The 12,229-nt window shown below is 41.2% G+C and overlaps 2 protein-coding genes across 5 annotated transcripts in view; one reads left to right on the forward strand and one right to left on the reverse strand.

The window, feature by feature from the left end:
* LOC129017592 (uncharacterized) overlaps positions 1-12,229 on the forward strand; it is a 96,106-nt gene that overhangs the window by 46,093 nt on the left and 37,784 nt on the right. The window lies entirely within an intron of this gene.
* The window catches only part of NPEPPS (aminopeptidase puromycin sensitive), a 94,772-nt gene that overhangs the window by 19,517 nt on the left and 63,026 nt on the right, over positions 1-12,229 (reverse strand). For all 4 annotated transcript variants that reach the window (XM_054456054.2, XM_054456058.2, XM_054456055.2 and 1 more), the window contains 3 exons: positions 9,660-9,769; positions 6,367-6,430; positions 1,740-1,879 (listed from right to left, as the gene is read on the reverse strand). In XM_054456054.2, coding sequence (XP_054312029.1) covers positions 1,740-1,879; positions 6,367-6,430; positions 9,660-9,769 — 314 coding nt within the window. The remainder of the gene's footprint in view (positions 1-1,739; positions 1,880-6,366; positions 6,431-9,659; positions 9,770-12,229) is intronic.

Here is a 12,229-nt window from a genome sequence, read left to right on the forward strand (position 1 = left end):
GATTTTTGGCGTGAGGTAATTACTGACTGCATTATTCTTTTTCTTCTTTTTGAGATGGAGTCTTGCTCTGTCACCCAGGCTGGAGGGGAGTGGCATGATCTCAGCTCACTGCAACTTCCACTTCCCTGGTTCAAGGGATTCTCCTGCCTAACCCTCCCAAGCAGCTGGGATTACAGGTACCCGCCACCACACCCAGCTAATTTTGTAATTTTTAGGAGAGACAGGGTTTCACCATGTTGGCCAGGCTGGTCTCAAACTCCTGACCTCAGGTGATCCGCTACGCCTCAGCCTCCCTGGGATTACAGGCATGAGCCACTGCGCCTGACAACTGCATTATTCTCTATAGGGTATTTACCAATAGCCAAAAAATATTTTTGAGAACATTTATATTCAAAATAGCTTAACGGTAAAACAGTAAGATATAAATATTTTACTATTTATATGTAAATATTTTTAAAACCACCCCTACAATTTTAACGCAACTATCACTTTATTGATTCCCTTTATTTAACCTAATCAAAATTGTAGTGTACATAACTTTTTTCTCATTTATAAGAAATTTTTCATATTGCTACAACATAATCTTCCAGATTATAATTTCAAATGGTAATATTCCAGTGAGTATATTTTAAATATATATTTAAAAAAGTAAAACAATGCCAGGCATGGTGGCTCATGACTATAATCCTAGCTACTCCGGAGCCTGAGGTTGGAGGGAGCCTGAGGTTGGAGGATCACATGAACCTAGGAGTTTGAATCCAGCCTAAGCAACATAGTGAGACCCCCAACTCAAAAAAAAAAAAAAAAAAAGTTGATAAACAGAAAAACGGCATTTTTTTTTTTTTTTTTTTTTTTTTGAGATGGAGTCTCACCCTGTCACCTAGGCTGGAGTGCAATGGCACGATCTCAGCTCACTGCAACCTCCGCCTCCTGGGTTCAAGCGATTCTCCTGCCTCAGCCTCCTGAGTAGCTGGGATTACAGGTGCACGCCATCACGACTAGCTATTTTTTTTTTTCGTATCTTTAGTAGAGACAGGGTTTCACCATGTTGGTCAAGCTGTTCTTGAACTCCTGACCTTGTGATCTGCCTGCCGCAGCCTCCCAAAGTGCTGGGATTACTCCCAAAGTGCTACCGTGGCACCCGGCGGGCTTTTTTTTAAAAAAAGCACAAATGTCTGATACAATGTATAATTCCTATTAGGAACATACAATTAAGAGTTTGTAGTAAATACTTTCATTATGAAAGGTACAGAGTACAGAATAATGAAAAATAATTCTTACCTATTGGTATTTTTGTGAAATGGTTTTGAAATACCAGCTAAGGAATTTTACATTTCAGTGACACGAACCGATTATTATATATGTCTGCTCTCACTAGATTACAGTAGTACACATACGGTGACAACACATCATTGAAGTTAACCTTTCATTACAGTGACAGGGGAGTTTGAAGGTGTGAGACTACACATATTTTGGTTCATATAAGCTTACACTCAGTCTACTTTTTTTTCTTCTTCTCCTCCTTAGTCCTATGCCTTTGGATCTGCTTCTCTACCACTACCTTCCCTAACATAAGGACAAACGTCTGGAGAATACTATATGAAAATTCGTCCTAAATTTCACAAAGAAAAGTTTAGGTTTTTTTTTTTCTTTGACACTACTAAACTGAAGCAGAATTTAAAGACAGCCATAAAATGTATAAGTGAGAGAAATCTGTTTAGGTAAGATTCTGAACTCACCTTCACCCATTGGTCTGGTTTGACATTTTTCAAAACCACATTCATCTCTGGCTTGTCCATTAGAATTTTTAGTTTGGCCTGGTTGGGGTCTTCACTAGTAGAGATTGTGATAGGGACCATCCACTGGGGACAATCTTCACCTAAGCAAGAGAAGAACAAACAAATTTTGCACTGGGACAAACAGAAGGTAAGGTGGAGAGAGGAGTGGTGGTGTTCTAACCAGGAGCCTAAGCCTAACTGTTAAGTCAATAGTTCATTCTTAGTGGTACATGAACTCTTCCAGATAACCTGAATAGTATCAGTGCAAAGGAAGGGATAATTTACTAACAAAATCACAACATGTTGTCTAAAAAAAGAAAGCAGTTAACTCACTTGTAGAATCACAAATGCAATGACTTAAACTTAATTATCATTTTCCCCCTACAGAGCAAAGACAGCAATTTTACTGTTAAAAAATATGTATATATATATTTTTTTGGAGACAGAGTTTTGCTCTGTCGCCCAGGCTGGAGTGCAGTGGCGTGATCTCAGCTCACTGCAACCTCCACCTCCCGGGTTCAAGAGGTTCTTGTGCCTCAGCTTCCTGAGTAGCTGGGACTACAGGTGTGTGCCACCATGCCCAAAAATATACAATTTTTTTTTTGTACTTTATTAGTAGAGATGGGGTTTTGCCATATTGGCCAGGCTGGTCTCAGGCCTCCTGGCCTCAAGGGATCCACCCGCCTCGGCCTCCCAAAGTGCTGGGATTACAGGTATGAGCCACTGCGCCCAGCCTTCATATATCATTTAAAAACAAATTCTAAGGTGCAGTCCTTAATAGGTATACACACTGCTGAAATATCGAAGGGTTAATTTTTATTGTTGTGATAGACAGGATACAACCTGGAAGCTGTTATGTTCCGTCACAGAGGAATCATATCTACAAGCCAAAGCTTTTGTAAGGCAGAAACACTGTCTTACATATCAGACAGCAAAACGAACTTGGCATTAAGATGCCAAACAAAAAAAGAGTCCTTGCCCAGTACATTCATGGAAATGGAGCTACCTTAATAAATTACATAGCTTTATGCTATCAGGTTAAACCACAAAGTAAAATTTCTCTGATATTGGGATACTGCAAGTTTTAATGTTGCCTCTATTGGTCACAGAGTATTAGAAAAACCTGTCAGTACTACAATGTAGATTATAGGTAAGAGGCAGAAAATGGCAACTGTGACACGTACAGATTTATTGGATAATAAAACTGTCATCTGACTTGTTAGATATTTTTTCCCCCCAGACAGGGTCTCGCCATGTCACCCAGGCTAGAATGCAATGGCACGATCACGGCGCACTGCAGCCTTGATCTCATGGGCTCAAGCAATTCTCCAACTCAGGCTCCCAAGTAGCAGGGACTGCAGATGCATGCCACCATGCCAAGCTTTATTTATTTATTTTTTTGAGATGAGGTTTTGCCATGTTGCCCAGGCTGGTCTCGAACCCCGGGGCTCAAGCAATCTGACCACCTTGGCCTCCCAATGTACTGGGACTACAGGCGTGAACCATGGTGCCCAGCTTTGTTAGATATATTCATTAAAAGAGTAATTCTATGGCTGAGCACAGTGACTCACACCTGTAATACCAGCACTTTGGGAGGCTGAGGCGGGCGGATCTCGAGGTCAGGAGTTCAAGACCAGTCTGGCCAACATGGTGAAACCCTGTCTCTACTAAAGATACAAAAAATTAGCCGAGCATGGTGGCATGTTCCTGTTAATCCCAGCTACTTGGGAGGCTGAGGCAGGAGAATTGCTTGAACCCAGGAGGTGGAGGTTGCAGTGAGCCGAGATCACACCATTGCACTCTAGCCTAGGCGACACGGCAAGACTCAGTCTCAAAAAAAAAAAAAAAAAAAAAAAAAAAAAAAGTAATTCTAGGCTGGGCGTGGTGGCTCATGCCTATAATCCCTGCACTTTGGGAGGAGGCCAACGCAGGCAGATCACCATAGGTCAGGAGTTTGAGACCAGACTGGCCAACATGGCGAAACCCTGTCTCTATGAAAAATACAAAAATGAGCTGGGCGGTAGTGGCATGCGCCTGTAATCCCAGCTACTCAGGAGGCTGAGGCAGGAGAATCGCTTGAACCTGGGAGGCGGAGGTTGTAGTGAGCCGAGGTTGTACCACTGCACTCCAGCCAGGGCGACAAAGCGAGACATGAGTAGCTGTCTCACAAAAAAAAAAAAAAAATCAGGCCGGGCACAGTGGCTCATGCCTGTAATCTCAGCACTTTGGTAGGCCGAGGCGGGTGGATCATGAGGTCAGGAGTTCAAGATCAGCCGTCTTGAACTAAAATTCAAGACGTCGCTACTAAAAATACAAAAATTAGCTGGGTGTGGTGGTGGGCGCCTGTAATCCCAGCTACTCAGGAGGCTGAGGCAGAGAATCGCTTGAACCTGGGAGGCAGAGTTTGCAGCGAGCCGAGATCGTGCCACTGCACTCCAGCCTGAATGATAAGAGCGAGACTGTGTCTCAAAAAAAAAACAAAAAAAACAAAAAAAACAAAAAAAACAAAAAAAACAAAAAAAAGACTAATTCTAACTGCTAAGGAAGGTTAAGGGCAGAAGGCCATACGTCTTAACTGAGTTGAATGTATCAGATTTTTAGTGGGTGGAACATGACAAGGCATTGATGATTCTCATATATACCTCCCCTTTGTTGAGAACTGTTGTTTTAAAGGAAGCAAGAAAGGTACAGACAAACACTTTACTTCTTGATTTTTTCAACTAATCTCAATTTCCTGGGTAAAATTTTATAGGTAAAAATAACCTAATGACATATGGAAATATATGAAAATGGCAGTTAAGAGCATAAATTCATGGAGTCCAACTATTTTGAATTCCCACTCTTTACCTTCTTAGATAGGTGACCTTGAGCAATTTAACTAACTTAGCTATGCCGCAGCTTCCTCATCTGTAAAATAGAAATAATGTGACCTACCTTATAAGGAAGCTAAGAGTATAAAATAAGAGCCAGTTACAGTACTTAGCACAATGACTGGTACATAATAAATCTAAATAATCACTGGACTTTACTCACTTAATTACTTATCATGCCCAAGCATTAAAAAAAAGAATTACCTACCCCCCACTCCTCCACCTACCCTTCACCCCTGACACACACAGTAAATCCTCTTTTAGGAGATTAAGGCTAGAGACGTCACTTCCTGGGTATTACTAGCTTTCTTCATTCATCATAGCCTCCAATAACACACAGAAACATGGAATTTCAAAAATTAAGAAAGTGACTAAATACTACAAATACCTTGTGAATCTCCTTTTTTATTTCCTAAATTTTTTTCTTATTTTTATTTTGAGACAAGGTCTCACTCTGTCACTCAGGCTGGGGTGTAGTGCCACAATCATGGCTCACTGCAGCCTTGAACTCCTGGGCTCCAGTAATCTGCTTCCCTCAGCCTCCCAAATACCTAGGACTACAGGTGTGCACCACTATGCCCAGCTAAGTTTCCTTTTTTTTTTTTTTTTTTTTTTTGAGACAGAGTTTCACTCTTGTTTCCCAGGCTGGAGTGCAATGGCTTGATCTTGACTCACTGCAACCTCTGCCTCCTGGGTTCAAGCGATTCTCCTGCCTCAGCCTCCTGAGTAGCTGGGATTACAGGCATGAGCCACCACGCCCGGCTAATTTTGTATTTTTAATAGAGACGGGATTTCACCATGTTGGTCAGGCTGGTCTTGAACTCCTGACCTCAGATGATCCGCCCACCTCGGCCTCCCAAAGTGTGGGATTACGGGTGTGAGCCACTGTGCCCAGTCTTTTTTTTTTTTTTTTTTTTAAGAGACGGGGTTTCGCCATTTTGCCCAGCCTGCTCTCAGCCCCTAAATTTATTTTTATTTTTATTTATTTATTTATTTATTTTGAGACAGAGTCTCACTCCGTTGCCCAGGCTGGAGTGCAGTGGTGTAACCTCGGCTCACTGCAATCTCCGCCTCCCAGGTTCAAGAGATTCTCCTGCCTCAGCCTCCTGAGTAGCTGGGACTACAGGTGCCCGCTACCATGCCCGGCTGTTTTGTATTTTTAGTAGAGACATGGTTTCACCATGTTGGCCAGGCTGGTCACCCTCACCTCCAGTGATCCGCCCGCCTTGGCCTCCCAAAGTGCTGAGATTACAGGCGTGAGCCACCGTGCCCGGCCCTGAATTTCATTTTTTGTTCTATTTTCATCTTCTTGCTTTTATTTAATTATATTAAAACTTAAAAACTTTAAACCGGGCACGGTGGCTCACACCTGTAATCCCAGCACTTTGGGAAGCTGAGGTGGGTGGATCACTTCAGGTCAGGAGTTCAAGACCAGCCTGACCAACATGGTGAAACCCTGTCTCTACTAAAATACAAAAATTACCCGGGCGTGGTGGCAGACACCTGTAATCCCAGCTACTAGGGAGGCTGAGGCAGGAGAATTGCTTGAACCCAGGAGGTGGAGGTTGCAGTGAGCCGAGATCACACTCCAGCCTGGGTGACACAGTGAGACTCCTTCTCAAAAAAAAAAAGAAAAATTTCCTATTAGTTGGAATACTACTGGTATTAGTTAATATCCAAATTCATCAATCATATCCCACTTACAGCCATTTACTTACCAACATATGATCCACTGGCACAGAACTTCTTTTGGGACAACCTCAATAATCTGTCATCTTCTACCTAAAGAAGCAAAACAAAGGCTATAATAGTACTGACACCATTTGAGGTTTTTGTTTTTGTTTTTGAAGAGGAGGGAGAAAACATTTCTGTGACAAATGCTGGAACGAGCACAACCAAATGTCTCATGAGTATACAAAATGCAATTATGATGAAGACGGTAATACTAAAGAGAAAAGTCGAAATAACTAAAAAGCCAGAGGCAACAATGGTTAAGTACATATGTTTACAAAATACTTCAACAATATGCAGTCATTTGTGTCATTTATTAGTTACCACATCCTGGATTTCAAATAACACAGACTTAAGATCACCTAAATCAAATGTAAAATTGGGCTAATGAGCTTCATGGATAAACTTACTCCAAGAAATAGAATTGAAAAACTAAGAAAAAATTTAAGTGAGAAAGCAATGGCCACTTTGATGCCACAGGGAAACTATTAATGAACATTAACACTAGATACTAATTATATATATAATCAGTTATATATCACACAGATTTCCCTGAGAAAGTTGAAAGCTTTTACATTGATTCAGAATTAGAGCAAAAATATTTAAATTTGGGGAATGTAAAGTGAGAAACAGATCATAATCAAGATATGTTACACAGCTCTCCTATTCTTAAAAGAATTAAGAGCAACAGACAGGCCTTTAATTTCATTAATATATTTTTAATTTATTTTTAGTTTTTTTAGAGACAGGGTCTCACTATAATATTGCCCAGAATGATCTCGAACTCCTAGGTTCAAGCAATCCTCCTGCCTCAGCCTCATAAAGTGCCAGGATTATAAGTTTGAGCCACTGCACCAGGCCATTGGCCTTTTATTACAATGCAAAATGGAGGATGAGTTTGGCTGTGCCTGTAGACAAAAAAGAAAACAAAGAAAGCAAGACCTTGAAAGCCCCTGGATGGAAAGAGTTTCAGTAACACTGAGAAGTGTGGCATTACTGTTCTCTGTTCTAACTGATAAACTATTATTTCTTAAAAGTGTGTTCTGATTTAAGAAAAAAATTACGGCTTAATAATCTGCTTTATGTGTAATCATTAACATTTCAATAATTTTGGGTTTGTTTTTTGTTTTGGTAGAGGCAGCGTCTTGCCATGTTACCCAGGCTGGTCTCAAACTCCAGAACACAAGTGATCCTCCCAAAGTGCTGAGATTACAAATGTGAGCCACTGCGCGTGGCCAATAGTTTGTTTGTTTTTTAATACATGGTCTTGCTCTGTTGCCCAGGATGGACTGCAGTGCTGCCATCACAGCTCACTGCAGCCTTCACACCTCCTGTACTCAAGCGATCCTTCCAACTAAGCCTCCCAAGTAGCTGGGACTATAGGCACATGCCACCATGCCCAGCTAGTTTTTTTTTACTTTTAGTAGAGACGAGGTCTCACTATGTTGCCCAGGCTTGTCTTGAACTCCTGAGCTCAAGCAATCCTCCCACCTTGGCCTCCCAGTATTCTAAGTACAGGCGTGAGCCACTGTGCCTGGCCCAGCCAATAGTTCAGTAGTTTTGAGGGAATGAAATGCCCAGGTGAGAAGTAACAGTAATTTTTGTATGTTAATATTCTTAAAAGAGTCAGTCTATATGCAGTGTCAACATCAAATTCAATTAGTCATCTCCTATAACAAGACTAGTCCCAAGTGCAGAAAAAAGACTGCAAAGAAATAGAAATGGTCATAGTGGTAGGTCACTAAACTTACAGGTATTCTTTTCCACCAAACATGATCAATTGCATTCCCTAAATTGCCTTTCCAAGTTATTGCAGCCAGTCTAACTGAGAGGTCCTCCAGCGTGCACACTTTAGTGTAAAATCCAATCATGTTTAAAGTTAAGATTTGGCTCTGAAAAGGTAATCTGCAAGCTTACACATGAAAATGTTCCATGTAAATTTGGGAGCATTTTGAGAGTGCAAGAATTGGTTTAAATGTCACCTAGAATACAAATGTGCAGAAAAGCAAATTTATAACTTAGATTGCCACATTGAGAAATTATTTGTAAAACATACTTAGCTTTGGCTGGGTGTGCAGTGGCTCACACCTGTAATCCCAGCACTTTTGGGAGGCAGGGGTGGAAGGATCACTTGAGCCCAGGGGTTCCAGACCAGGCTGGGCAATACAGTGAGACCTCGTCTCAATTTTTTAAAATATAAAAATAATAATAAAAAAATACTTAGCTTTGTGGACAATGTAGGACCACAAGAAAAAACACATACTAAAAAAGAACTATGAATCCACTTCCCTAAAAATGAACAGGAATTAATTCCCCATGCAGCTCACAAAACCATGGCAAATAAATTTTGAAGAGAACAATTTCATTTAATGAAACTGAGTTAAGAACACTTTTTAGTAGGCATTAAAGGATGATGTGTAATTCTCAGCCCTTTTGAAGTATAACTCATACTGAAGTACTCCTCTCTGAATTCAGATAACAGTTCAATTAATGAATTGCAATCCTAATCAAAATCACACTGCCATCCAACCAACATTAAAAACCTACTTTACACAATTGATATTATAAGTGGGTATGAAATTTTACCAAATGTTTTTTCTATATCTAATCAGTGATTATGCACTATTTGCATTTGATTCTGTTAATGTAGTGATTATAAATCAATACATTGATTTTTTTTTTTTTTTTTTTTGAGACGGAGTCTCACTCTGTTGCCCAGGCTGGAGTGCAGTGGCACAATCTCGGCTCGCTGCAAAATTTCCGCCTCTCGAGTTCAAGCAATTCTCCTGCCTAAGTCTCCAGAGTAGCTGGGATTACAGGTGTGTGCCACCATGCTCAGCTAATTTCTGTATTTTTAGTAGAGACAGGGTTTTACTACATTGGCCAGGCTGGTCTCAAACTCCCGACCTCAAGTGATCCACCCGCCATGGCCTCCCAAAGTGTTGGGATTACAGGCGTGAGCCACCACGCCCTGCCTAATTTTTTGAAAAATGTTAAACCAACCTTGCATTTCTAGAATAAACCATATTTGGTGGTTTTAGAATTATATCAAATTTTACAGTATTTTCCCTGGAGACAAGACAAGCAGGTAACATTTTGTTTTCTCTCTTACGTATGTATAATTTTAATGATGCAAGCTGTAAAATTACTGATAAAAGAGTAACAGGGCTAGTTTAAATGTCACTAGAAAACTTAAAAGTACAGAAAAGCAAACTTGATACACTGTACTGAATTTCATTTAATACAATATCAGACAAACGGAAAGACTTTATATGTTTACCTGTTCAGCTTCCACATAAATGAGGGGAAATCCCATTTGTTTGGTCCAGGTATTCATCACAGCTGCTATAGGTTTACCACTAGCATTTTCTAAACTTTCCCAGAGATCCTCTAGAAGATAAACAATGATCATCTAAAATGTTTATATTTTTATTTTCCTAAACAAAAAAGGAATTTTATTTAACTTTTGACACTACACTGCTAATTCTTTGGTTCTTTCAGGTTCAGAAAACAGTGAGCCAAATTAACATTCCCCTTGCCACCCCTACTCTGCAACTAAGTAAATTCTATCATAAAAACTGGTATTTTTTGAGATAGGGTCTTACTTCGTCACCCAGGCTAGAGTGCAGTGGCATAATCACAGCTCACTGCAGCCTCAACCTCCCAGACTCAGGTGATCTTCCCTCCTCAGCCTCCTGAGTAGCTGGGACTACAGGTGCACACCACAACACCTGGCTTTTTTTTTTTTTTTTTTGAGATGGAGCCTTGCTCTGTTGCCCAGGCTGGAGTGCAGTGGCATGATCTAAGCTCACTGCAACCTCTGCCTCCCAGGTTCAAGCAATTCTCCTGCTTCAGGTACCTGAGTAGCTGGGATTACAGGCATGTGCCACCACACCCAGCTAATTTTTGTATTTTTAGTAGAGATGGAGTTTCGCCATGTTGACTAGGTTGGTCTTGAACTCCTGACCTCAGGTGATCCACTGCCTCGGCCTCCCAAAGTGCTGGGATTATAGGTGTGAGCCACCGCACCCGGCCCATAATTTCTTGCAATTTTTGTAGAGATGGGATTTCACCATGTTGCCCAGGCTGGTATCAAAATCCCGGGCTCAAGCAATCCGCCTGCCTCAGCCTCCCAAGGTGCTGGAATTACAGGTGTGAGTCATCACACCTGGCCAAAACTGGTCTTTTATTCTGAGATATACTTAATCATTCTAATTTATAAGAAAAATTACAAATTATAATAAAGGATAAACAGATGAGTTAAGGAGAAACAAAGAAATTGAAACATGTTCAAGATCACTACTAAACAATCACTGACAAACTTAAGACCGTTATACCCATTCAATTAACCTCACTTTAAAAATATCCAGGCTGGGCGCGGTGGCTCAAGCTTGTAATCCCAGCACTTTGGGAGGACAAGGGCGGGCAGATCACCTGAGGTCTGGAGTTCAAGACCAGCCTGACCAACATGGAGAAACCCCATCTCTACTAAAAATACAAAATTAGGCTGGGTGCGGTGGCTCACACCTGCAATCCCAACACTTTGGGAGGCCGAGGTGGGCACGTCACCTGAGGTCAGGAGTTCGAAATCAGCCTGGCCAACATGGTGAAACCCCGTCTCTACTAAAAATACAAAAATTAGCTGGGCATGGTGGCACACACCTGTAATCCCAGCTACTTGGGAGGCTGAGACAGGAGAATCACTTGAACCCAGGAGGCGGAGGTTGCAATGAAGCCAAGACTGCACCACTGCACTCCAGCCTGGGTGACAGAGCAAGACCCTGTCTTTAAGAAAATAAAATAAAATACAAAATTAGCTGGCCGTGGTGGCACATGCCTGTAATCCCAGCTACTCAGGAGGCTGAGGCAGGACAATCACTTGAACGCGGGAGGCGGAGGTTGTGGTGAGCCAAGACTGCACCAATGCACTCCAGCCTGGGCAACAAGAGCGAAACTCCGTCTCAAAAACAAAAAAAGCATTGAAAAGAATCAAAAAGTTAAAAAAATTAAAAAGTAAATTTAAAATGTTACAGTAAGCTAAGGTTAATTTATTATTCAAGAAAGAAAAATTATTTTTATAAATTTAGCGTAGCCTAAGTGTAAAGTATTTATAACATCTATAGTAGTGTATAGTAACGTCTTAGGCCTTCATAGTCACTCATTACTCACTCAACTAGAACAACCTCTATAAGTTGTCCTATAAGCTGCATTCAAGTGTAGCACCTTATTTTCTTTTGAGACCGCGTTTTGCTGATGCCCAGGCTGGAGTGCAGTGGCCCAATCACAGCTCACTGCAGCTTTGACCTCTCAGGCTCAAGTGATCCTCCTACCTCAGCCTCCCAAGTAGCTGGGACTACAGGCACATGCCACCACACCCAGCTAATTTTTGTACTTTTTATAGAGACGAGGTTTCGGCATGGTGCCCAGGCTGGTGTCAAACTCCTGGGCTCACACAATCCACCTGCCTCAGCCTCCCAAAGTGCTGGGATTATAGGTGTATCAGCCAGCTGGTGGAGCATCTTTAATATCATATTTTTACTGTACCTTTTCTATATTTAGAAATGTTCAGGTAGACAAATACCATTGTGTTATAATTGCCTATGGTATTCAGTACAGTAACATGCTGTACAGGTATTTTGTAGCCTAGGAGCAACAGGATATACCATGTAGGCTAGGTGTATATAGCCTAGGACATACTGTGTAGGTTTATGTAAGTACATTCTATGATGTTCACATATTGATGAAATTGCCTGACAACATATTTCTCAGAACATATCCCTGTTGTTAAGCAACACATGACTCTATTCCCTTTATTTTTTATTTTTTCAGAGACAGGATCTTGTTCTGTTG

Source organism: Pongo pygmaeus, chromosome 19 (assembly GCF_028885625.2).
Source record: "Pongo pygmaeus isolate AG05252 chromosome 19, NHGRI_mPonPyg2-v2.0_pri, whole genome shotgun sequence".
NCBI lineage: Eukaryota > Metazoa > Chordata > Mammalia > Primates > Hominidae > Pongo > Pongo pygmaeus.